General features: G+C 41.0%; 1 protein-coding gene across 1 annotated transcript in view; it reads left to right on the top strand.

Moving 5' to 3' along the window:
• Positions 1–27539, top strand: part of CHCHD3 (coiled-coil-helix-coiled-coil-helix domain containing 3) — a 292068-nt gene extending 264529 nt beyond the window's left edge. Inside the window, exons 7-8 of the mRNA XM_082632960.1 lie at positions 6802–6937; positions 26816–27539. Coding sequence (XP_082489086.1) covers positions 6802–6937; positions 26816–26839 — 160 coding nt within the window. The 3' untranslated portion in view covers positions 26840–27539. The remainder of the gene's footprint in view (positions 1–6801; positions 6938–26815) is intronic.
• Positions 27540–27783: the final 244 nt, after the last annotated feature.

Raw genomic sequence — 27783 nt, 5'->3', positions numbered from 1 at the left:
CCTCTTCACTGGTGATGAATGTCCTCTTGTCTGGAACGCTGTATGTTCAGTTCCTGTTCCATTCAAAACGAGAGCTCTGTTTAGCACTTTGTTTATAGCTCAACATTCTCATTATAAGGCTTTGTGTACACCTCTGTCTCTCGCTACTAGAGTGGGAGCCAGCAGAAGGCAAGGATCACATCTTATTCAGCACCTACCGTAGTGATGGCATGTAATGAACGCTTGATAAATGTCTGTGACTTAATAATATTGGTTGTTGGAGTAGCTGTGTAGATGAAAGGATGAATGAACCAGCTCTCATATTTTCTATCCTTAGACCAAGTTTAGTGGACATTCTAAAGTAGCAGGATAGGGGAAGTGGAAATAACTCCCAAAGCCTCATAGGTAAAATAATGTAACTTTTAATTTGTGTTGGCATGAGTTCAATGTATTATATAAATACATATATTTAAAGTAAAAGAAATCCAAGGGTGATGCATTGTGTATGCTCAAGATTAACGTTTTCTAAGTTGTCTAATTAAAGTGACTTTACAAAGTCAGAGATTTGTCATGCTTTTCTTTAATAATAATAATAATGATGGTGATGATGATGATGCTTTTCCTGGCCTTGAAGTCTTATTGAGATATTTCAAGTAAAAATAATTTGGTGTGTGTTAAGATGACTTGGTCTCATTCACACACCGATACAGCCTTTGGAGATTCAAATTTAACGTTTGGCCCTGGACATGTCTTCATTCGCGGCTTGTAGGTCTTTTGATGGGACAGAGAAAACACTCCCAGTATTTCAGTTCTTATAACCAAGGGCCACTTCTGTGAGCTGTGATTTAATTTTGTTCCTACTATGTGCATGGCAGGAGGTGACGTTTATGCTCCAGGTACTTTGTATAAACTGCTGCTCTCAGGCACCTTTAAAGCAAAGAGCTGCATTGTTAACTTACTAGTGCCCATTTTTATTACAGTGTTATTACTTGACATTTATTAAGCAATAACAGCACACCAGGCATTGTTAAAGAAGAAAAAGGGAGAGGGAAGGATGGCTTATACTTCTCTAAATTAAGGGTCACCCAGACTAAAGTGCAGTATGTTAGGTGTAGAATTCTACCTAATGAGAGGACTTTGTGTGAGCTTGAGAAAATAACATCTCTTGAGTATTTGGTTTTGTCCTAAAGTAAGTGTGATGAGAAGCTGATTTCGAGTTCTTCCAGGTTGAGTTAATGTTGACATCAATTATGTTCTGTGTCCCCAAACTCTATATAGTTACTGCTGCTTATCCCAGATATCCTTTATGTAAGTAATAATTTTATTTTTTTATTTTTTGGCCATATGGCATGTGGGGTCTTAGTTCCCCAACCAGGGATCAAACCAGTACCCCTTGCAGTGGAAGCGTGGAGTCTTAACCACTGGACCGCCAGGGAAGTCCCAGTAACAGTTATTTTATCTCCCTTTTTAGAGATATAAATCTTGCTGCACATAGCCCAGATATGGCAAGGGTACCATGATATAGTGGAAGATGAAAGTTAGCCAACCTCTCTAGGTCACGAGATTTTAAGAAAGTATATTTACAAAACAAAACAGTTGGGGCCCTTGTTCTTTGGAGATGCAGCAGAAGATGGCCCCATTTTTCTAAGTTTAGACCTTTGGTGGGATGAGCCCATGTAGCAGAATCCCACGCAGGGTATGGTGAAATTGGCAAGATACCATGAGGGTTCTCTGAGAAGAGCGGGGCAAGAGCCGCCTCCTCGGGAAAGGAAACCAGACACTGGGGAGTCCTGTAGTGTTGAGGTGTATTGTCCACTGAGCAAGAAGGCAGAGTCATCCAGCCCCCACCAGTTTCATGTGGTCATGCGTTACTAAGTTCCCACTCTCTTCCTAGGATTTTCCTCATGTCCCCATCATTTCCAGGTACCCAATATTACTGAATAAGGAAGAAAAATATATTGCAAAATCGGAAAGTTTTTCATTCACCTTATATTCTGGCGTGTTTGTGCTCATGAAATGTGAGGCCTGTTGGTTTAAGAACAGTGTACCTGTGTGTGTGGAGCACTGTATTCTTCATATCATCTTGGATAGGTGACCAGAGGTCCTATCTTTGGGATTGTCCTGGTTTTAGGACTTTTACTCAGGATCCTAAACCTGGGGGAAGACTGATAATGCTTTCCCCTCCCTCCTTGCATATCACCTGCCTCCTGTGGATTCAGAGGACTGAGTTGTGATACTGATTCCTTTTTCTAAAGTCACCGGTTCCCATGAAAGATGCATTGTTGCAACCTGTTAAAAAATCAGAATCTCCCCCCCAACCCCCCGAATAAATTAGAATTCCCCTTGTAGCGCCAACCATTCTCATACCCACCCTGCACTCAACGAATGATTTTTGTGTCCGAGAGCTTTAGGAATTGTGGCTGCTCACTGATTGTCATTACATGACTTCTCGAGCCTTCCGAGTGGTATGAGAAGGGTTATCTCCACACTTTTCTCCCTTCTCTGAAATTACCTCATTATCCTTTTTGTTTATATTAGAACTAAAATGATGGGTAAGTAGTTTCCTCGAAATATAAAGCTCAGACCCACCTCAAAGAAATGTCTAAGACATGAAAGTAGGAGAGGCAACAGCAAAACCAACAGATAGCTCTAAAACATAACCAAGTGGAAATGTATTATACTAGAGTCTTTTTTCTTTTTTCTTTTTGGCTGCCTTGGGTCTTCGTTGCTGCGCGCAGGCTTTCTCTAGCTGCGGCGAGTGGGGGCTACTCTTTGTTGTTGTGGTGCGTGGGCTTCTCATTGCGGTGGCTTCTCTTTTGCGGAGCACGGGCTCTGTAGTTGTGGCTCGTGGGCTCTAGAGCGCAGGCTCAGTAGTTGTGGTGCACAGGCTCAGTTGCTCCATGGCATGTGGGATCTTCCCGGACCAGGGCTCACACCCATGTCCCCAGCATTGGCAGGCGGATTCTTAACCACTGCGCCACCAGGGAAACCCAATACTAGAATCTTAAGAAGAGAGTTCTGAATACTGCTTATTTATCTCAGCATCATTTTTACCAAAACATCTTCATTTCTCTTTGACCAATTAATTCAACTTATAGGAAACTCTACGAAGGAAATCATCAGAAACAGTAGTGATAATTTTTGTCCATCACCATGGTGTTTTAATCACTTAAAAATTAGAAACAGCCTAAATATGTATCTTTATTCTTTTCTGTTATTTTTTTCCCCCGAAGTTTCTACACTGATCTGTCAGTGTTACAAGAAGAATACTTGGATGTATTTTATTAGCTGCCTTTTAAGTGAATATTAGCATTAAACGTTGGCCAAAAAATTGTTTTACTGGCTACAGAATACCTACCAGGAGTGCTTCTTTGGGTGTTGTTCTCTATCCAGATCTTTGGTCTCCAGTTCTGCTATTGAATACCGTCAGCGACCTCCTTGGCCCGAAGTGCCACTGTGGGATGAGGTGGGGTAGGGTGGGAAGGACAGAGGGCCAGCTTCTAGTGCTGGTGGGAGGAGGGAGGAGACAGGGAGCCACGTATAGAGCACAGAAAGGAAAAGCAACGGGAGGAGACAGGTGGTGGGACCCATCAAAAGTCCCCAATAATTTCAAGTCCACTGAACTGGATTTTTTCTTATTTTTGAGCAATATATATTTGTGTGTATCAGCTTTATTCCACCCGTTCCTTTTTGGTAAGTATGTTTTTGGATAACTATTCTATCTCTCACTTCTTTATTATAGTTTTGAGTTCCCCAAATATTTCATCTTTCTCTTAACATTTGTCATTCACTGTTTCTTTTTTTTAAATCTTTTCATACGAAGAAAGTAAATTGTTTAAATGCCTCTTGCTGCTAAGATTTAATTTTCCTTCTTGGGTATCTTGAAATTCTGCCTTTTGTCATTTTTACCTAATGGTGGCTTTTTCCATCAGCAGGAATGCAAGCAGTCAATAAAAATCAATTGTTGACTCAATGACTATATGGAGGGTTTACCATAATGCATATTGGAAATGTCTTTGAAACCCTTTTCCTGAATGGAAGGTGCCATGCTTGGGTTTTATGGCCTTCTAATGTTAGACAGTAATCTCATTTAGCATTTTCCCAAAGTGAAAACAGTGCATTAGAGCAGCATAACAGCATTGCAGATCAATACAGAGACAGAGCTTTGCCCTTACAGATTAATCCAAGCAAAATGTACCAGAGTCTAGTCCAGGAACTGGAAGACAATTATGTTGATTTCCACCCCTCTTTCCCCCATTCTACCATCTCATCATCAATACAGGTTGAAATGTGTACAAAAAGGATTTCTGAAAATGTCTGCGTTTGCGTGCACACACGCACTCTCACTCACGCAACAGACTACCATACAGGAAATAAAGGGCCCTGGAAGTGAGTAGTATTGATTTGTGGTGATAAAAGTATATTTTGACACCTTTCAAATTATGAATAACTCATGGACTTTAACTTGCATGACTAAATAGCTCAACCCAGGGTAAATGCTTACATATAACTTAAATTACCTCTTTCTAAGGAGTCCATAGTATTAGATGAATGAATCCCATTGTGAAGAGTCTTTGTAGAAGGAAAAAAAACCACAGCATCTTCCTTGTGATGAGCACTATGTGGGAGCTCATTCTTTATGGTCTTTTGCTGTGTGTTAATGGGGAGAGGCTGCATATCTGGTCGGGATGCTTCTAGCCTTCTCTCCCATCTTCTTCCCCGCTGCTTTAAACCTAAGGTATATTGGAGGGACGATGGTCCTCAACGCTAGGATAGCAGGTAACCCTGCTTTCTCATGAACTGTTAAAGGCATTAGTCATATATTTGCTAGGTTCAGCTAACCTGATGCTTGATCCTATGTTATTTAGTATTTGTCCAGGAGGGTGTCTTGCTATAATCAGTTAGTCGTAGCTGTGCTTCTACCCTTCGAAACACAGCTGACTCTTTTTAGATACTGATGTTCATGGTAGGGGATCAGGGAAATCTGTGTCCGGAGACATTCACAGACATCTGAACTTCAAAACCTTAAAGCGAGTTGAAACTCCTGGGATTGGATTTGAATTCTGTTCTTAGGTGTTTGGCAAAACAGTAAGGTAATGAATGAAAGAGTACAAGCAGTGTTATCTCTGTGTCTACTTTTTTAGAGGGTAGTAGGAAGTAAATTCCCTTAGGGGCCAGTAACGTGGCTTGCATTTCAGTTTTCTTTTCTAGCAAAATATGTATACTAGCTTAGTGTGTTGGATAAAAGTAATGAGACAAATCGTCAGCCAGGGGTTTCCTTATTGATGAGAAATATTTCTCCTGTGTTCTCTAGGGGTTTTTCAGAACTCATCAATTTAAAATAATGCTATTTCATGATTACTATGGAAATAACAAATTTAAATTCCAAGAGAAGAACTGATAAGAGGCTGGAACCTTTTGTATTAAACAAAACTAATTTGAAAAAAAAATGAATCCCTAGATTAAAGTGATAATAATATATATACTTTTCTGTGTATGTAGTCCTTATATTCCAAGTTCCTCTACCATTTTAACAAGAATATTTCATTTTTGTTTGTATAATCCATTTGGTTTATTTTATTATTATCATTTTTCAAGTGTATATTATCAGCTTTTTGGAAGAATTTATGTTTAGTAGTGCATATTCACTGAAAGCACTCTAACTAAAATCTCGAGATTTGTAAGTATAACTAGTAAAATTTTAGCTCAAGGAATTAAATTTTCTCTCCACCCATTTGTATTCTCAACAATTTATTGCATGACTTCTATAAGAGGGACCCATGTCGATAGCTGAGATAACAAAGAAAATAAGATGCAGTCCTTACTTGGGATTTGCATGCTAGTAAATTGCAGTAGACTGTAGTGTAGTGCATGGTGAAAGAAGTTAATACAGGTTAGGGGGTCACCATAAAGGGAATGATAGACTCTGCTGTGGTTGGAGAGAGCTCTAGTGAAAGCCGTATAGAGGAGGTTGCACTTCAATACTTAGCTCAAGTATTGAAAGATGGGTAGGTATTTTCCAGATACATAGAACTGGGTGAGGCTTGGGTGCAGAGCATTTCCAAAATCAAGAGCCGCGGAGCCAAGACGTGAAGGGACATGTAAGAATCAAACCCTGAACGTGGTCTGGTTGAGGCAAAAGAGTAAGCAGGAACCTGATCCAAAAGGACCTGCCTGTTGACCATGTATTTTATTTGGAAAGCAGATACTGTCTAGACTTACTACTAGAAAGAACCTTCTGGGAGGTAGGAGTGGAGGGTGAACGTTAAGAGACAGAGAGACCCGTGAAGGTCGTTGCTTGAATCCAGGATATAAATGATTAGGAATTAATGTAATGACAGTGAGTATGGAGAAAGGACTGGACTGCAGGATATCAAGCTTTGTGACCAACTGGAGGTGGGAACGGAAGAGAACATTGGGGCTCCCAGGTTCCTGAGTTAGCTGGCTGGGCCGAAGAGTAATTGGCCCCATCCCCATGGTTACATTTGAGGTAGGGTGGGAATGCTGCCCTGTCCAGAGAGGCTCGCAGTGGTGTCAATTAATAGAACTAATTTCATACAAATCACTTATCTTTTTTTTTTTAACATCTTTATTGGAGTATAACTGCTTTACAATGTTGTGTTAGTTTCTGCTGTATAACAAGAAATCACTTATCTTGTGTGATATCTTTCTTTAAAGGTCAAAGAAAATTATTGTTCTTAAACTTTTGGGGGGGCGTTTGTAACATTTATATCTTAGTTGATATTTTATATATATTTTTAGCCTTGTTCTTTATTCTGGTTGAAGACCATTTGTCTCACTGGTCCCTGTTTTTGTTTCCAGGCGATATGAGTGTCATCCCATCTGTGCTGATCTGCAGGCCCAGATTCTCCAGTGTTACCGCCAGAACACCCAGCAGACCCTCAGCTGCTCCGCTCTGGCCAATCAGTACAAGCAGTGCGTCAATCAGGCCAAACAGGTGGGTGTACAAACCAGGAGCTAACTAGGGCAGCAGAGGAATAAAAAGCCCAACATCATGGGCACTGGGAAGGACTCAGTAGGCTAATGTGTATGAAAAAGCTTTTTAAACCAAACTAGTCGTCATCAAGAATTGCTGTCACGAGTTGGTTAAGTTTTTAATCACCTTTCATCCAGGTGGCTGAAGGAAGAGTCCGTTGTCTCCTTGTGTTCCACTTGCAGAAAAAAAAGGTTTTACGTAAAGAATACCTTTTCTAGTTGCTCTGAACTTTTGTCCTCTACTTTATAATTGTGTCCTCAAGGTCATTGCCGCATATTTCTGGGCCAGTACTCAAAGCCAGCAAAGAGGAAGGATACACGTTAAGGGGCCAACAGCTTCAAGTCCATAAACAGCAAGTAGTCATGCAGAGAGTCTGGCTTAAAAAAACGAAAGGGAAACACAAAACTAAAATAAAAACCCACCATGCAAGCACCATTCAATCTTCTGCCAGTTGGTAGAGTCCAGTCAATTGGGCAGGGAAAGATAGGCCAGACATGTATTTAGGAAGCAATTTCCATCGCTTCTGTGTACCATAGCCATACTCTTCTCATGACCCTTCATATCAGAATAATATGATCACGGGATGTGTATTTTCTCTAATGTGTGTACTTTAGAAAGCTAATGATAAACGCTGAAGTAAATTATCAATTCTGGCAGGTCACGTAATTGCCTATCATTTAACTGATTTTGTTGGGTATAGGTTGTTCTGAGAGATGGAAATTGTTGGAAACCTTGGTTCTTTCTGCTGACAAATTCCCTAGACTTGACCTTCTAACCCAACTAAATCTAGTGTTTGAGTTACACAGCATGCCTCCCTGCAGTCTCATTTGCTGTAGTTATAATAATCCCAGTTAGTATAAATTTCTAACACTCTGTGAATATCTGGTGGGAGGGCAGTATTGTCTGGATAGCTGGAAAATAACAACACTAGGTAGAAAAAACAGAACCAAGATTTATTAAAAGCCTGTGTTGTCTTTTTTTTTTTTTTTTTTTTTTGCGTTACGCGGGCCTCTCACTGTTGTGGCCTCTCCCGTTGCGGAGCACAGGCTCTGGACGCGCAGGCTCAGCGGCCATGGCTCACGGGCCTAGCCGCTCCGCGGCATGTGGGATCTTCCCAGACCGGGGCACGAACCCGTGTCCCCTGCATCGGCAGGCGGACTCTCAACCACTGCGCCACCAGGGAAGCCCGCCTGTGTAGTCTTTAAAAGCTTTGTGGCTCGAGGCTTTTTTCTTTTTTTCCCTCCTTAGCACTTATTTTTTATTTTTTCTATTTTTTAACATCTTTATTGGATGTTTAAAATGGTGTGTTAGTTTCTGCTGTATAACAAAGTGAATCAGCTGTACATATACATATATTCCCTCCCCCTTGTGTCTCCCTCCCACCCTACCTATCCCACCCCTCTAGGTCGTCACAAGAGGCTTCTTTCTTTTTCTTGTTTATATGGCACTTGCCTAACTCTTAGTAGTGTTCCAGGGATTCCTTTCTTTTAAGATCTTTGGTAGAAGTAGTGTTGCTTATGTTAAGTTAGTACATTTTATTTGCTAAAAACAGCTTCTGATATGTTCTTAACAATCTCCAACCTTCAATTTTAATACTGACTGAAGCAGGTGGAACCTGTAAGTTGGACTCATGGGTTTTTCTAGCTGATGTTAGTTCTGTATTAAGGCGGGGGTGGTCGTGCACATAATGGCGGAGATAAAGTGCGTGTTTTGACACTGGTGTCTTGTAACATAGGTGCCTGTGTCCACAGTGATCTGTACCATTACTGAAGTAGCACCTGCAAGGGTGTCTGGAGTATTGACTTCATCCTGATTGTCTGGGTTGTGTTGAACTGTCTACACACAGCCCCATGAGATCAATAGCATACATTTGCAGAGCAAAACAAGAGTTATTTAACTTGTGACAAAATCAAATATGCTACATGGTGCAACAGAGAGTTTGAATTGGGCAAATCTGAGTTTGTATCCAAGCTCTTTTATTGGCTCTGTAACCTTGGGCCTTGATTTTTCTCATCTGTGAAGTGAGGTAATGTAATTTATAGTGTTGTGAGGATTCCATTTCTATAAACTATTCAATAGGTCTAAATTTTTTTCCTTCTTTCCTCAGTTGCATTATTCTGTGCTGAAACCAACTTAAACAAATCGGCCAAAAGTGTCAAATTATTACTAGTGATTCCAAAGGGGACCTCCCGTCCTCCCCTCCCCACCCCCCTGCCCATCTGCAGCATAATTTAATATTTTCAGTGAGTATGTTTCAGGTGCCTATTGTTTTTACAACTGTTATATTCAAGTATTAGAGTATATAACACCAGCTGATAATTAAAAAGATATGTCCACAAGACCTTATTTTAAACCTAATATAGGCGGCATTGAAATGGGAAGTAACCAAGAAACAGTAACACCTTGTATGTCTGTAGATTTAGATTTCAAGGTCATTTCACATCCATTCTCTTACTTGCTTTTTACGACAACCTGAGATGTAAATAGAGATGGTTTTATTTTCACCATTTTACAGTTGAGAGAATTGAAACCCAGGGAAGTCATGATGGTAAATTTAACAACAAGACCAAGATAGACCTTGCCATAAAAACAACAAATTTAAAAATACGTAGTGTTTGGCTTTTCAGTTGTGTGTGTGAAGGGACATCCAGTATCCACTAATACAGAAATAAGGCAGTGAGGGAAGATGTGAACGATAATCATGAAGTGAAGGGAAAAATTCTTGAAGATCAAATGAAGTAGTCATTGGGACTGAAAGTAACAGAAAGGAGGGTGGGATTATAAAGGCCATGAGCAAAGGTGCAGTTTAGCGCTGCCCCATTTTAGGACCATGCCAAGATGGCCAGCGGAGGTTATATCAGTATTTCATGAGTAGTTATTTTTCCACTAACACCACGTTTTCCGTGTGTGTGTGTGTGTGTGTGTGTGTGTGTGTGTGAAGCTAGTCTAACCTTGTGACTCTAGCTCTGCCCCTGTTGTTAAAAGAGACTTTGGCAGGATACGTGGTCCTGATCATTTGTTGTTACAGTTCCTGACTGGTCCACACCCCTTCTTGAGTTTCCTTGTTAAATCTAAAGAACAAGCTGGACATGCTGAGATACTAAACACAACAACCCATTAGGTCATATTGTCCATTTCTGGCATAGTGCAAGAGTTTTCCCCTTGGAATAATTCCAATAGCCAGATCCACTCCACTTTTTTAAGTGACTCATAAGATTGGGCTTTCACTGGTTCCCTTGGGGCATTGTCCTCTAGACTAATAGATTTTACTGATAGGAAAATTTCCGGATATTCCTTAGCCTTACTTTTTGTCTCTTATTCATCCACTTATTCACATCAGTCTTTCTTCAGCTAGTCTTAAACAGTCCTCACGGGTCAACATGAGACATTTAGACTGTTACTTCCAGTGTATTAAGTTATGTGTTCTTCATAATGGTAAAGAGATATTCAATTGCTGTAATTATTACTTCTCAGACTTAAAAACTACTGGATAGCTATAGGACATACAGCATTTAAAAATGTAGGAGGACATCGATTGATAAACTTCTGTGTCTTTTATTTCTCATATCTGCTTAGCCTCATAGCTTTCTATAAACTCCCCAAGATTGAATTACCTGTTCTTACTATCAAAACCTGATTCCCATTCAGTCTTGCTTCACGTACATTACAGGAGACTGGAAGGGAGGGAGCAATGGGAAGCCAGTAGTACTGGCCCACTAGTGGACCAAAATGTGCCCAAGGCTTATAAAAGGGGTGTGTGTAGAAAGGGCTTGCTCCCAGATCTGCATTGCCTCTGCTCCCTGGGACACCCCACTGCCCCTCAATTTACTTGCAGAATCCAGCTGCTTAGGGATAACAGTTGTAAACATTCCAGCTCTTTCCTCAGCCCTGCTGCTATTGACAGAAAGTTTCGGAAACTGGCTGGACTCTTGAACATTCTGTGCTCGCCAGAGGCAAAAGTTTGTCGGGAATGCTGGAACGTTCTAATCTAGTCATGGTGACCTGGGCTTCATTTTCTGTTTTGGTAAATTAAGGGTTTGAAGTAGGTGATCCACATGGGCCTCGCAGCTGTTGTTTAGGGCTGATTGTACTTCCATGTCTGAGAGCAGGCCACAGGCCCCACAAGCACCCAGGTTCCTGAGCACATTCAACTTAAGAGACGTGGGTTTTTGCCCCGAGCAGCATCTCTGCTCTGGTGGCCTCCAGCATTTCTGCCTCTGCTTCTTTTTTTTTTTTTTAACATCTTTATTGGAGTATAATTGCTTTACAGTGGTGTGTTAGTTTCCGCTTTATAACAAAGTGAATCAGTTATACATATACATATGTTCCCATATCTCCTCCCTCTTGCGTCTCCCTCCCTCCCACCCTCCCTATCCCACCCATCCAGATGGTCACAAAGCACTGAGCTGATCTCCCTGTGCTATGCGGCTGCTTCCCACTAGCTATCTATTTTACGTTTGGTAGTGTATATTTGTCCATGCCACTCTCTCACTTTGTCACAGCTTACCCTTCCCCCTCCCCATATCCTCAAGTCCATTCTCTAGTAAGTCTGTGTCTTTATTCCTGTCTTACCCCTAGGTTCTTCATGACTTTTTTTCCCTTAGATTCCATATATATGTGTTAGCATATGGCATTTGTCTTGCTCTTTCTGACTTACTTCACTCTGTATGACAGACTCTAGGTCCATCCACCTCACTACAAATAACACAATTTCGTTTCTTTTTATAGCTGAGTAATATTCCATTGTATATATGTGCCACATCTTCTTTATCCATTCATCTGTTGATGGACACTTAGGTTGTTTCCATCTCCGGGCTATTGTAAATAGAGCTGCAGTGAACAATTTGGTACATGTCTCTTTCTGAATTATGGTTTTCTCAGGGTATATGCCCAGTAGTGGGATTGCTGGGTCATATGGTAGTTCTATTTGTAGTTTTTTAAGGAACCTCCATACCGTTCTCCATAGTGGCTGTACCAATTCACATTCCCACCAGCAGTGCAAGAGGGTTCCCTTTTCTCCACACCCTCTCCAGCATTTATTGTTTATAGATTTTTTGATGATGGCCATTCTGACTGGTGTGAGATGATATCTCATTATAGTTTTGATTTGCATTTCTCTAATGATTAATGATGTTGAGCATTCTTTCATGTGTTTGTTGGCAGTCTGTATATCTTCTGTGGAGAAATGTCTATTTAGGTCTTCTGCCCATTTTTGGATTGGGTTGTTTGTTTTTTTTTGTTTTTGAGCTACAAGAGCTGCTTATAAATTTTGGATATTAATCCTTTGTCAGTTGCTTCATTTGCAAATATTTTCTCCCATTCTGAGGGTTGTCTTTTGGTCTTGTTTATGGTTTCCTTTGCTGTGCAAAAGCTTTGAAGTTTCATTAGGTCCCATTTGTTTATTTTTGTTTTTATTTCCATTTCTCTAGGAGGTGGGTCAAAAAGGATCTTGCTGTGATTTATATCATAGAGTGTTCTGCCTATGTTTTCCTCTAAGAGTTTGATAGTTTCTGGCCTTACATTTAGGTCTTTAATCCATTTTGAGCTTATTTTTGTGTATGGTGTTAGGGAGTGTTCTAATCTCATACTTTTACATGTCCCTGTCCAGTTTTCCCAGCACCACTTATTGAAGAGGATGTCCTTTCTCCGTTGTTCATTCCTGCCTCCTTTATCAAAGAAAAGGTGACCATATGTGCGTGGGTTTATCTCTGGGCTTTCTATCCTGTTTTATTGATCTATATTTGTTTTTGTGCCAATACCATACTGTCTTGACTACTGTAGCTTTGTAGTATAGTCTGAAGTCAGGGAGCCTGATTCCTCCAGCTCCGTTTTTCACTCTCAAGATTGCTTTGGCTATTCGGGGTCTTTTGTGTGTCCATACAAATTGTGAAATTTTTTGTTCTAGTTCTGTGAAAAATGCCAGTGGTAGTTTGATAGGGATTGCATTGAATCTGTAGATTGCTTTGGGTAGTAGAGTCATTTTCACAATGTTGATTCTTCCCATCCAAGAACATGGTATATCTCTCCATCTATTTGTATCATCTTTAATTTCTTTCATCAGAGTCTTATAATTTTCTGAATACAGGTCTTTTGTCTCCTTAGGTAGGTTTATTCCTAGATATTTTATTCTTTTTGTTGCAGTGGTAAATGGGAGTGTTTTCTTGATTTCACTTTCAGATTTTTCATCATTAGTGTACAGGAATGCCAGAGATTTCTGTGCATTAATTTTGTACTCTGCTACTTTACCAAATTCGTTGATTAGCTCTAGTAGTTTTCTGGTAGCATCTTTAGGATTCTCTATGTATAGTATCATGTCATCTGCAAACAGTGACATCTTTACTTCTTCTTTTCTGATTTGGATTCCTTTTATTTCCTTTTCTTCTCTGATTGCTGTGGCTAAAACTTCCAAAACTATGTTGAATAAGAGTGGTGAGAGTGGGCAACCTTGGCTTGTTCCTGATCTTAGTGGAAATGCTTTCAGTTTTTCACCATTGAGGACAATGTGGGCTGTGGGTTTGTCATATATGGCCTTTATTATGTTGAGGAAAGTTCCCTCTATGCATACTTTCTGCAGGGTTTTTATCATAAATGGGTGATGAATTTTGTCAAAAGCTTTCTCTGCATCTATTGAGATGATCATATGGTTTTTCTCCTTCAGTTTGTTAATATGGTGTATCACGTTGATTGATTTGCATATATTGAAGAATCCTTGCATTCCTGGAATAAACCCCACTTGATCATGGTGTCTGATCCTTTAAATGTGCTGTTGGATTCTGTTTGCTAGTATTTTGTTGAGGATTTTTGCATCTATGTTCATCAGTGATATTGGCCTGTAGTTTTCTTTCTTTGTGACATCCTTGTCTGGTTTTGGTATCAGGGTGATGGTGGCCTCGTAGAATGAGTTTGGGAGTGTTCCTCCGTCTGCTATATTTTGGAAGAGTTTGAGAAGAATAGGTGTTAGCTCTTCACTAAGTGTTTGGTAGAATTCGCCTGTGAAGCCACCTGGTCCTGGGCTTTTGTTTGTTGGAAGATTTTTAATCACAGTTTCAATTTCAGTGCTTGTGATTGGTCTGTTCATATTTTCTATTTCTTCCTGGTTCATTCTTAGCAGATTGTGCATTTCTAAGAATTTGTCCATTTCTTCCAGGTTGTCCATTTTATTGGCATAGAGTTGCTTGTAGTAATCTCTCATGATCTTTTGTATTTCTGCAGTGTCAGTTGTTACTTCTCCTTTTTCATTTCTAATTCTATTGATTTGAGTCTTCTCCCTTTTTTTCTTGATGAGTCTGGCTAATGGTTTATCAATTTTGTTTATCTTCTCAGAGAACCAGCTTAAAGTTTTATCAATATTTGCTATTGTGTCCTTCATGTGTTTTTCATTTATTTTTGATATGATCTTTATGAATTCTTTCCTTCTGCTAACTTTGGGGTTTTTTTGTTCTTCTTTCTTTAATTGCTTTAGGTGCAAGTTCAGGTTGTTTATTTGAGATGTTTCCTGTTTCTTAAGGTAGGATTGTATTGCTATAAACTTCCCTCTTAGAACTGCTTTTGCTGCATCCCATAGGTTTTGGGTCGTCGTGTCTCCATTGTCATTTGTTTCTAGGTATTTTTTTATTTACTCTGATTTCTTCAGTGATCACTTCATTATTAAGTAGTGTATTGTTTAGCCTCTATGTGTTCGTATTTTTTACAGATCTTTTCCTGTAATTGATATGTAGTCTCATAGCGTTGTGGTTTGAAGAGATACTTGATACAACTTCTATTTTCTTAAATTTACCAAGGCTTGATTTGTGACCCAAGATATGATCTGTCCTGGAGAATGTTCCATGAGCACTTGAGAAAAATGTGTATTCTGTTGTTTTTGGATGGAATGTCCTATAAATATCAGTTAAGTCCATCTTGTTTACTGTATCATTTAAAGCTTGTGTTTCCTTATTTATTTTCATTTTGGATGATCTGTCCATTGGTGAAAGTGGGGTGTTAAAGTCCCCTACTATGAATGTGTTACTGTCGATTTCCCCTTTTATGGCTGTTAGTATTTGCCTTATGTATTGAGGTGCTCCTATGTTGGGTGCATAAATATTTAAAATGGTTATATCTTCTTCTTGGATTGATCCCTTGATCATTATGTAGTGTCCTTCTTTGTCTCTTCTAATAGTCTTTATTTTAAAGTCTATTTTGTGTGATATGAGAATTGCTACTCCAGCTCTCTTTTGGTTTCCATTTGCATGGAATATCTTTTTCCATCCCCTTACTTTCAGTCTGTATGTGTCTCTAGGTCTGAAGTGGGTCTCTTGTAGACAGCATATATTTGGGTCTTGTTTTTGTATCCATTCAGCCACTCTGTGTCTTTTGGTGGGAGCATTTAATCCATTTACATTCAAGGTAATTATCGATATGTATGTTCCTATTACCATTTTCTTAATTGTTTTGGGTTTGTTATTGTAGGTCTTTTCCTTCTCTTGTGTTTCTTGCCTAGAGAAGTTCCTTTAGCATTTGTTGTAAAGCTGGTTTGGTGGTGCTGAACTCTCTCAGCTTTTGCTTGTCTGTAAAGGTTTTAATTTCTCCATCAAATCTGAATGAGATCCTTGCTGGGTAGAGTAATCTTGGTTGTAGGTTTTTCTCCTTCATCACTTTAAATATGTCCTGCCAGTCCCTTCTGGCTTGAAGAGTTTCTGCTGAAAGATCAGCTGTTAACCTTATGGGCTTTCCCTTGTGTGTTATTTGTTGTTTTTCCCTTGCTGCTTTTAATATGTTTTCTTTGTATTAATTTTTGACAGTTTGATAAATATGTGTCTTGGTGTGTTTCTCCTTGGATTTATGCTGTATGGGACTCTCCATGGTTCCTGGACTTGATTAACTATTTTCTTTCCCATATTAGGGAAGTTTTCAACTATAATCTCTTCAAATATTTTCTCAGTCCCTTTCTTTTTCTCTTCTTCTTCTGGGACCCCTATAATTCGAATGTTGGTGCATTTAATGTTGTCCCAGAGGTCTCTGAGACTGTCCTCTGTTCTTCTCATTCTTTTTTCTTTATTCTGCTCTGCAGTAGTTATTTACACTCTTTTATCTTCCAGGTCACTTATCCGTTCTTCTGCCTCCGTCATTCTGCTATTGATCCTTTCTAGAGTATTTTTAATTTCATTTGTTGTGTTGTTCATCGTTGTTTGTTTCATCTTTAGTTCTTCTAGGTCCTTGTTAAATGTTTCTTGCGTTTTCTCTATTCTATTTCCAAGATTTTGGATCATCTTTACTATCATTATTCTGAATTCTTTTTCAGGTAGACTGCCTATTTCCTCTTCATTTGTTAGGTCTGGTGGGGTTTTACCTTGCTCCTTCATCTGCTGTGTGTTTTTCTGTCTTCTCATTTTGCTTAACTTACTGTGTTTGGGGTCTTCTTTTTGCAGGCTGCACGTTTGTAGTTCCCGTTGTTTTTGGTGTCTGTTCCCAGTGGCTACAGCTGGTTCAGTGGGTTGTGTAGGCTTCCTGGTGGAGGGGACTAGTGCCTGTGTTCTGGTGGATGAGGCTGCATCTTGTCTTTCTGGTGGGCAGGTCCACATCTGGTGGTGTGTTTTTGGGTGTCTGTGGACTTATTATGCTTTTAGGCAGCCTCTGTGCTAATGGGTGGGGTTGTGTTCCTGTCTTACTGGTTGTTTGGCATAGGGTGTCCAGCACTGTAGCTTGCTGGTCGCTGAGTGAAGCTGGCTCTTGGTGTTGAGATGGAGATCTCTGGGAGATTTTTGCCATTTGATATTACGTGGAGCTGGGACGTCTCTTGTGGACCAGTGTCCTGAAGTTGGCTCTCCCACCTCAGAGGCATAGCACTGACTCCTGATGCAGCACCAAGAGCCTTTCATCCACACGGCTCAGAATAAAAGGGAGAAAAAGTAGAAAAAAAGAAAGAAAGAAAGAGGATAAAGTAAAATAAAGTAAGATAAAGTAAAATAAAGTTATTAAAGTAAAAAAGAATTTTTAAGAAAAAAAATTTTTTTAAGTAAAACAAAAGAAAAAAAATGGATGGATAGAACCCTAGGACAGATGGTGAAAGCAAAGCTGTACAGACAAAATCTCCCACAGAAGAATACACTTACACACTCACAAAAAGAGGAAAAGGGGAAAAAATAATAAATCTTGCTCTCAAAGTCCACCTCCTCAATTTGGGATGATTCGTTGTCTATTCAGGTATTCCACAGATGCAGGGTACATCAAGTTGATTGTGGAGATTTAATCCACTGCTCCTGAGGCTGCTGGGAGAGATTTCCCTTTCTCTTCTTTGTTCTCACAGCTCCGGGGGCTCAGCTTTGGATTTGGCCCCGCCTCTGCATGTAGGTCGCCGGAGGGCATCTGTTCTTTGCTCAGACTGGACGGGGTTAAAGGAGCCGCTGACTCGGGGACTCTGGCTCACTCAGGCTGGGGGGAGGGAGGGGTACGGATGCGGGGCGAGCCTGCGGCGTCAGAGGCCAGACGGACGTTGCACCAGCCTGAGGCGCGCCGTGCGTTCTCCTGGGGAAGTTGTCCCTGGATCCCGGGACCTTGGCAGTGGCGGGCTGCACAGGCTCCCGGGAGGGGAGGTGTGGATAGTGACCTGTGCTCGCACACAGGCTTCTTGGTGGCTGCAGCAGCAGCCCTAGCATCTCATGCCCGTTTCTGGGTTACGCGCTATTAGCCACGCCTGTGCCTCTGCTTCTTAGAGTTTGCTGTCAGCCTTAAGCTTCCCCTCCAGCAGGACAGCTGCACTTCTGATTGCTCTGCACATTGCCTGGTCTTTCCTTGAAGCTTGTACTCCCGACTGCCCTGAGGAAGCCGGGGTGGCAGAATGAACTGGGAGTGGGTGAAAACAGTCTCTCAGTTTCTCCGAAGTCAGTGGCATGAAAAATGGCTATCTCAGTGCTGCCTGGCAGAATGGAACCCGCCGGCTGATAAACTGCATTAGAGAAAGCAGGCTGCATCCCTCAGCCAGCCCTAGGGTGCCCTGTACTGTGCTGGCTTCCACCCAGTGGGCCACGGACCCTGGGTGGTAAGGGATTGTGAACATGGAGCAGGAAGCCAGATCAGAAGAACCAAGGAAAGACCAGGACTGAAAGTAAGGGCCAGACCCAGGAGACACCCAAGGGACAGAGGTGAGCGTGGTGGCTGTAGTCAGACGCTGGAGGCCAGGCGGGCTCTGATAAACCGAAGCCGAGGTTTAAATCAGCAGGTGGGCAGTGGGGCAAGCAGCTCAGCTAAAGGAAGGACCGAGATGAGGACATCTTATAAGTGAGTCACCTCCACTTAGTCCTGTGTCCTTCCTGCTGATCTCTTCAAGGAGAACAAAAAGTTACTCGACTGTAACGGGGAGCATGGGGTCAAGACCTTGATAAATGAGGCTGGATCCTAATATGAAGTTATTCCGTTCCAAATTAGCATACCTAACTCTTCATTTCAAAAATGTAAATGACACCTCTAGTCTTTGGTTTCCTCCACAATAGAAGACCTCAAGATCAGTCCCTGCAGAGGAATTTGCCCTGGCAGAACGTGTCGGCGTTCTTGAGGACAGTGCATTTTCTCTCCCCTTGTACTCGGATTTACGTTAGACCAGGGCTCAAGTACATCCCTGTTCTTTGAGTATGAAGAGCACCTGGAAACATAGTAGCAGCTGTCACTTTAGAAATCAGAATTCTTGAAAGAAAAACCTAGAGCCAGAGCAAGCTGTACTTTATCATTGTTTTCAGATGAGCTATAAATTACGTGCAAATGGTTTCATAGACTCATAAGCTGTTAGAGCTAGAAGGACATAGAAATCTTGTAACCTAAACACATCTTTTCACTTGGAAAAATTAACAGCGAGAGAATTTCAGTGATCTGTAGATGGGGCAGAGTCCAGACCAGAATAGTCTGATGCCAGACGCAGTACGCTGTTCCCCGTAACATCAGATCGCAAATGTGGGTGATCCGAATCACCTGGGGAGTTTATTTAAAATGCACATGCCTGGGCTTCCCTGGTGGCGCAGTGGTTGAGAGTCCGCCTGCCGATGCAGGGGACACGGGTTCGTGCCCCGGTCCGGGAAGATCCCACATGCCACAGAGCGGCTGGGCCCGTGAGCCATGGCCGCTGAGCCTGCGCGTCCGGAGCCTGTGCTTCGCAACAGGAGAGGCCACAACAGTGAGAGGCCCGCGTACCGCAAAAAAATAAAAATAAAAATAAATAAAAAATAAAATAAAAATAAAATGCACGTGCCTGGTCCATCCCCAAGAATCGGATTCAGGTCTGAGGTGGCACCTGAACATCTGAACTTGCAACACATTCCCCAGGTGCCTCTGTCCACGGAGTCTGAGAACCACAGCTCTGGAGCCCATTGGCCTGAGCTGCATGAGAGGTCTTCAACCTCTCAGAGGTCCTGCCAAGGCTCCCTGCTTTCAGGAGATGCGGAGCTGCTGGTCACTGCCTGCCGGGTCTGAGCCACCTGCAGAGGTCTGATCACACTCACTAGTTCCTTTCTCAACCTTGGGAACAAATCAGAAGATGTCTTGGACAGAGGGCAGGAGCCTCTGAAAAAGAAGTTCTCTTCTCCCGTCCTCTTGCCCCCACTGAAACTGTAGGTGCTCCCAGATGAGGGACCACACCCGGTTTTCCTGGGAGAAAGGCACCAGCCTGGGAGGAGAGAGGCACCAGCCGATGAAACAGTCCCCTGACCAGCTCACAACTGTGACTGGACCCTCCCTTGGCTCTGCTGCGTCCAGTCACCCTGCTCCCCTCCCCTGGACCCACATCAGAGGCCCGCCTCCTTAAGCACATTGCTTCCGATGGACACAGATGCCCACCTTCAGGGAGCACGAAGATAAATCAAGAAGGTTCACTTTCTGGGAAGGCTTACTGGAGTGTGCTTTTATTGTGTCTGAAGGCTTCTTTATCATCACCACCTAATGACATTTATTAATCGCCTAGCCGGGCTGCTTATCCTCAGGAGGACGCGTGAGCAGTCCAGGAGACCTTTCCCATCCTTCCGTGGGGCTGCCCTCCAAATTCGGAGTCACATCAAAGCAAACTAAATTCCAAAGTTTAGATTTCTTACCCCAGCCTCTTACATCATAGGAATCCTTTTCTAAACCGCTTTCTGAGGGTAATAGTTGCTTTATGGCATTTTCTTTTTTTTTTTTTTTTAATCTGGGTTCAATAGAAGAAGTATTACCATGGTAATAGACTTTCATTTTTCTTAATAGGCACTTCTTTTCTAGTACTTATGCTTCAAGAGTTAGAAGTGCAGTATGTTAGTGTTTTGTCTGTTATTACAGCAAGTTGTATAAACAGTTAATTACTTGTAACTTAATTTGAATATCACACAGAGCATGTGTTATAAGAAGAGATGAAAGTAGACCCAGGCATAAAAAAGTTAAGCTGCGTTTCCTTCAAAGCAGAAAGAATAAAGAACAGCACTTGCTAGGGGGAGGAGACAGATACTGAAAACAAAATAAGTTAGCTAATCAGATTTTCAGGTGGCCAGGAGTAGTACTTGGCGCACAGGCAAAGCTTGCGTTGTGCTTCTCATAAATTGAATTTATTGATTACTTTCCCTTCGTTCTCACTTACAATCTTCTCCTTCTGTCTCTCTCACTCCCTGTTCCTCCTGGGAGGCTCCATTCTCTTCCACTCCCCACTTTTCCTGTCCCTCCTTAGTGAAAACTCAGGTTTGTCAGGACGTATTTCCATTTTAGTTTTCTCCCCGTAAACCTTTCCCCTGTAAGCGTTCCTTCTTCCATACCGAACTTTACTAGGTCTTTGAAATCTTGGTAAGATGCTGGGTAAGCTCAGACAGAGACAAGCACTCTGAATGATATCCTTTTTTAAAAAGACCAGTTTTTATTCTGTCATGATGGTTGTGGGCAATCCAGGGTTGCCATAATTCCTCTTAAATATATTGAGAGCCAGTAGCTGACACACTGCTACGATAGTCGCCCCTCCAAGAAAGCTGTAATTCAAAAAACAGTTGATGAGATTACTGTGTAATAAAAATATTAGAGGAAAACAGTTAAGATCGTCTTAATCAGTGGAAGTGACACGCAACCTCTGGTCCCCAAGGGACCTGTTCCTGTCTGACACGGCAGGCTGCAGGTCCTTCCTTCCTCAGTGGCTGGAATCAGAGAGAGACTTGGGAAAAGAGCAGTGTGGGTGCCTGAACCATTCTCTCCTTTTATTAATTTACGCAGCCGTTTATAAAAGGTGTTCCTGCAGGCCCCCAGTACGTGAACGATGAGCAAATGCAGGGAATTTCTTTCTCCACAGTAAGTATTAGCAGTTCCTCAAATGAAGGAAGCAATTTTGTAAATCTTCTCCCTCATTCTTTGGGGAATTTCCTATGTTAATTTATGCAGCGTTAAATTTATGCAGTGTTGAAATTCATCCCAACAGCAGCGACTTACAGAACCGATACAGAGATGGTAGGAGAACCGGTAGGTGGAAACTGACTGATACAGACCCTGCCAGGCCTCAGGATCCCTCCAGCCAAAGTTCCTTAGGCCTGGATTTGGGCAGGTTTTATTGCATAGTTGTGAGATAGTAAAAACACAGAATGTTTACCAATTAATTCATCTAAAAAGTTTTTCAACGTGACGTTTGTTAGTATCTCTGACAGAAATGAAGTGGTTTTGTTCCGCCTCTGGCCCCCACTGGGAGCAGCTGAGTGCAGTTTGACAACATGTGTATAGACCAGCCCTGGGAGACACAGCCTTGCCCCCGTGTCCTCAGGGAGTCACCCAGGAATCAGGTGAACTGCCGTGCTCTCTTTGAGGATGTGATTTTTAATACTCATAGCAAGGTATTTTGTGAATGTGGTTACTTCTCTGTGTTTTATATTTGTTCAAAAATTTTTTCTAGTGTCTTCACAGTAGACTGGCCCACGATCTTCACAGCAGCCAGGGTCCAGCTCCTCTCTCTTATGAGAGTCTAACATTCTTAGCATTATATGGCCTGGCTGAAAATTACCCTTCCATATTTGGTTGGGGTGGCAGGGAGGAGAAAAGTAAAAAGATTTCCTAGACCCTTGTGAACACTTTAACTGCTGCTTTTAATTGTGTGTGGTCACTGCCGATTATTCTGCAACATTTGAAAAGATGTATGTTGTCACACGGCTGTCACTATAGCCATGAGACCTAAACTGTAGAATGAGGCACAGCCATTTGGTTTTGACCAGGCAGGTAACAGCTTATAGTTCCCATTGGTATGTTGAAGTAAGTAGCGAGTATATAACCCACAAAGTGGCATCGCTCACAAAGTGATCATTTTCTTTAGTAATTAAGTGCCCTTACGTGGCCCCAGTGTAGAGAGCTGCTTTATACTGACTTCCGTTTTGTATTAATAAATAATGTTGTGGCGAGGTTGTCTATATATCTGGAGTTTATAGAGCTTCCTGTCTGCATAGTTGGACTTTCACAGGTCAAGTCACAAGGGTGTGAGGATAAATGATACTGTGACATTGCCTGGTCTGACACTTACATGGTAAGTGCTTGATTTTTAAGTTTTCTAATAAGTACAGTTGAGTTTGAGAGGAGCCTCACATTCTGGTGTTCTACAAGACGACTCTCTGCTGAGTGGAGTCTTCCACTTAATCTGCTTTGTCTTTCCGGTTTTCTCTAGATGCACCAACTTTTCTAATTTATTCAATCCTTCCTCCTTGACTGCATCATTGTCTTTTCTGACCATTTCTATATGCGTCCTCTACAAACTACTTTGTCTGCTTTTATATCTGTTCTTCTTTTGAGCCCTATGGACATAGCCTTCTTAGAAGCCTGTAAAATCATGAATACCTTAGGATAACCTTTAAGATAAGCTATTCATCTGGTGTTTCTGTGACCCAATATGCTTATCTGTCCTTCTCCTTTTCCTTTTCTGCCCCTTTATTTCAGTCTGTTTTCTTCATCTCTGACCTTAAATCTTTAGCTCTAAAGACCTTTGACCTGTTTCCCAAGCCTGCAACTTCCCTCTAGACATTTCTTTCCGGGATGTCTCATCATCTTCCCAGACTCCCAAACCCCAAATTTATCTTCCTCATTCCCAAGATGACTCTTCCCACTGATTTCCCTGTTTCTCTTGGTCACACCACCTTTCTCCCTGTCAGTGAGGTGCCACCATACCTAAGGTCTCATCACTGCTTTTTTTCCTTCCCTTGTCTTTCTATGACTCTATTTCTTGCTCCCACCATAGCTTCGTTTCTAATCTGTCTCCTCCCCGGTTTCCCACCTCCAGACTCTCCTCCATTGGGTCCATTGTGCCAAGGAAGTCTGGGTAACCTTCCTAAATGACATTTTCCTATTAAAGACATTCATTGGATTCCTAGGTTTTTTCAGTGGCCAACAAGGAGGTATCTCAGCCTGGCATTCACAGTGGGCCCTTTTTATACTCTTTTCCTTGGAATGTGCTGAGTGCCTACCCTTTCCTCTTGCTAGGCCTGTCTCTCTCCTGCATTCTTCATCCCATACATATTGGACTTTTTCCCTCCTCTGAATCTTTACCAGTGCTTGTCCCCCTCATCCCTCCCTACCTTCTGTCTATATTCTATCCATAGTGAAAGGTCATCTGAGGATCCTTCCCTGATCACTCCAGCTACAGAGAGTTATCCTCTTCTGAAATAGGCAGCACCACTCTGCTTTTGAACTAATACCTTCTCTGTAAGAGTACACAAAAAATTGGGAAATAGGAGAAAGACAAAAATTATTTTGTCCTATATATTCTTTTGTTCTTCTTGAATTTTATACTGTGTGCATGTAGTACTTACTCAGTAAAATAAAATTTTAACATATATTTAGCAAATGTATTTTTAGAAATAGCAAGTTATTACTCTGTATTATGCCTTCATTTTCCATGAACATGTGTATTGGTTTCCCCATATCACCTAACTCAGTACAATGAGTACCTAGTAGGAGCTCAGTTAAGACGCTGGGTGAATAAGTAGCTGGAAGGGTGAGGGCTGGAAGGAAGAAGACATGAACAAATAAGAGGCAGTCTTGGGCCTGACCTAGCTCTTCTTCCTGAGTAATTTCAAAACTAAAGGGGAAAGGATCACTTTTGCCTTCTTAAAGTTTCCTAAGAATGGAGGCAGTTTATCTCCTTCCCCGGCTAGTTAGAGTTTTAATCTGATAGTTAAGAATTTTTTCTGTCTAGGATTTTATATATAGAAAATCCTAGAAACTCAACCAAAAAAAACTGTTAGAATTGATCAGCAAATTCAGTGAAATTGCAAAATACAAAATTAACATACAAAAATGAGTAGTGTTTCTGTACACTAACAATGAATGTTCTGAAAAAGAAATTGATCCCATTTATAGTAACATCAAAAACAATAAAATGCTTAGCAATATATTTAACCAAGGAGATCAAAGATCTCTACTCTGAAAGCTACGAGACATTGATGAAAGGGATCAAAGAAGGTACAAATAAATGGAAAGGTATTCCATGTTCATGGATTAGAAAAATTAATACTGTTAAAATGGCAATACTACCAAATGCCATTTGTAGATTCAGTGCAATCCCTATCAAGATGCCAATGGTATTTTTTTATATGGAAATAGAAAAAAACACTCCTAAAATTTATTTGGAACCACAAAAGACCCTGAATAGCCAAAGAAATCCTGAGAAAGAACAACAAAGCAGGAGGCATCACACTTTCTGATCTCAAACTATACTGTAGAGCTATAGTAATTAAAACAGTATGGTACTGGCATTAAAACAGACACATAGACCTCTGGAACAGAGTCGAGAGCCCAGAAATAAACCCAAGGATGTACAGTCAACTAATATTTGACAAGGGAGACAAGAATACTCAATGGAGAAAGTCTCTTCAATAAATGGTACTGGCAAAATTGGATATTCACATGTCAAAGAATAAAAGTAGACCCCTATATGTACCACACACAAAAATTAATTCAAAATTGATTAAAGACTTAAATGTAAGAAACCATGAAGCTCTTAGAAGAAAACATAGGATCAAAGCTTCATGACCTGGGTGTTGGTGATTATTTTTTGGAAATCATATGTAAAGTACAAGCAACAAAATCAAAAATAAACAAGCAGGACTACATCAAACTGAAAAACTTGTGTACAGCAAAAGAAACCAACAAAGTGAAAAAACAACCTACAGAATGGGAAAAAAATATTTGCAAACCATGTTTCTGATAAGGGGTTAATATCCAAAATGTATAAAGAACTCATACAACTCAATAGCAAAAACAAAAAAAAAATCCAATTAAAAAATGGGCAAAGGATCTGAATAGACATTTTTTCTTCAAAGATCTGTGAATGGCCAACAGGTGTATGAAAAAATGCTCAACTTCACTAACCATTAGGGAAATGCAGATTAAAACCACAATGAGATAATCACCTTATGGCTGAATGGCCGTCATCAAAGAGACAACAAATGCTGGCATAGATGTGGAGAAAAGGCAACCCTTGTGCACTGTTGGTGGGATTGTAAATTGGTGTAGCAACTATGGAAAACAGTATGGAGGATCCTAAAAAAATTAAATATAAAACTACCATATGATTCAGGAATTCTACTTCTGGGAATATATCCAAAGGAAACAAAAACACTAACTTGAGAATACATCTGTACTGCCGTGTTCATAGCAGCATTATTTACAATAGCCAAAACATGGAAACAACCTGTGCTTATCAATAGATGAATGGATAAAAAAAAGCTGTGGTATATATATAGACAGTGGACTATTATTCAGCCATTAAAATAAAAACCCAAGGAAATCCTACCATTTGCTACAACATGGGTGGACATTGAAGGCATTATGCTAACTGAAATAAATCTGACAGAGAAAGACAAATACTGTATGATCTCACTTATATGTCAAATCTATATACAAAAAACAAACATCAAGCTTATAGACAAAGACATAAGATCTGTGGTAAAAGAGGCGGCAAGGGGCGGGGGGAGAGGTGTAGGAGGAAGGAATCGGAGGAAGGTGGTCAAAGGTACAAACTTCCAGTTGTAAGATAAATAAGTACTACGGATGTAATGTACAACATGATGACTATAGTTAGCACTGCATTATGATACAGCAAAGTTGTTAAGAGAGTGGATCCTAAGAGCTCTCAATACAGTGATAATTTTTGTCTTTTCTTTTTTTGTATCTAAATGAGATGATGGATGTTAACTAAACGTATTGTGACAATCATTTCAGAATATATTTAAATCAAACCGTCGTGCTGAACACCTTAAACCTTTTACAGTGATATATGTAATTAATTCTCAATAAAACTGGAAAAAAATTCTTCCTGTCTGCTGCTCCTCACCCACACCCACACAAATAACTAAATAGAATGTAGGGGCCATTTTTGTAATTTGGGAATGCATACTTAGATCTGTGTAGCTCCACCTAGCATTATGAGTTCAAGAACATCTGCATTCTGCCTAGCGTGAGCAGAGGTTTCAGGGGGAGCATCTTGTCTTCAATTGAGAGGTTCCCTCTCTGCCCCACCCCACCCCTGCCCCCTTAGCAGTAGCTTTCCCCCAGTCTCTGCAGCCACTAGAAATGCTCCCACACATCCCCAAATGTCCAGGGTAGTGAGACGGCACGCACACTCCCCACTATGCCCCCCACTGTCACATTCCAGGGCATGTTCACCCTGAGGGCTCAGTTTGATATGGTGGGGGGAGGGGTCATTTGGAGATGATACATGATTAAGCGATGATGTTCATTAAAGGTGGTCCTATTTCAAAACCAGGGAGCATATGCCTTGCTATATGTGTTTTTGAGGTAGATCTTTGAAAAGCAACAGAAACAGTACTAAATAGCTACTGCCCATTTTTTGCTCCCCTCCTTCTGGTGGTAAATCTTATTTTTCTATTTCTCTTTCAGAGCATGCTTGAGAAGGGAGGATAAAATCAACTTTTAGAACAAGCAGAATTCCTTCAGCATTAATTCCAGAGGTGGAACATTTTTTTTTTCCTAGTAAGAAAGCAACTCATTTAAAGAGAAGACCATTAAAGAGAAGCATCAGAGAGCAGATTCAACAGGAGCATATCACACTTTGATCAGCAACAGTTTGAAAAGCCAAGGCCTAGATCAGGGATCAGCCATCAAGGGCTTGCTACAGTGTTAATAAATCCATTTATGATGATTAAAAAGAAAGGCAGTCCTCTCCACCTTCTGTACTTTCTATTCAACTTCCTCTTCTAACCAAGCTCCATCGTTGGGTGAACCTGCCCTCCCACAAAGCTGGGGGTTGGGATCGAGGGCTGAGGTCACTGGGGTGGGAAGAAGAGAAGGCCAAACCCCTCCATCTCGGGCCAACAGTGCTGGGCGGAATTGGCTAGGCTGTGGCATGTTGGGTTTCTCTCTTTTTCTTTTCTCCCTTGACTGTATAAGAGCTACTTTATTTTAACTTATTATGATGATCATGTAAGAAGACAAAAAGGAGAGAAAATGTACCTCTTTTACTGGAATAATGTTTCTGATTATGAGTGAAATAAGGCATTTTTTATCAACGTGAAGGCAACCTTGGCTTCTGCAACCTCAACGTCTATCATGAATACTGACATCTTCACTCACTGTCAATAATAAATATATTTTCTGACGAAGACTGTCATTGTAGTCTGGGGCCTCGCCTTTTTTTTTTGTTTTTTGTTTTCCAGGTTAGATGGTTATACTTATGGGAATTGAGTTGATTTATATTGTTATTAATTTATATTTGTGTGGTGCCTTTACTCTAAAAAGCTCCAACACACTTTGCAGATCCTCAGACAGTCAAGAGATGCTTATAATTTGCCTCTCAGGTACGTAACATTCAGTAAGATCTTTACAAATTGCATGAACCTTCCTTTCTT

Source organism: Mesoplodon mirus (assembly GCF_964341445.2).
Source record: "Mesoplodon mirus genome assembly, chromosome: 9".
In the NCBI taxonomy this organism is placed as follows: Eukaryota; Metazoa; Chordata; class Mammalia; order Artiodactyla; family Ziphiidae; genus Mesoplodon; species Mesoplodon mirus.
Note: the sequence above shows the minus strand (reverse complement) of the source record. Positions and strands in the feature narration are given on the sequence as shown.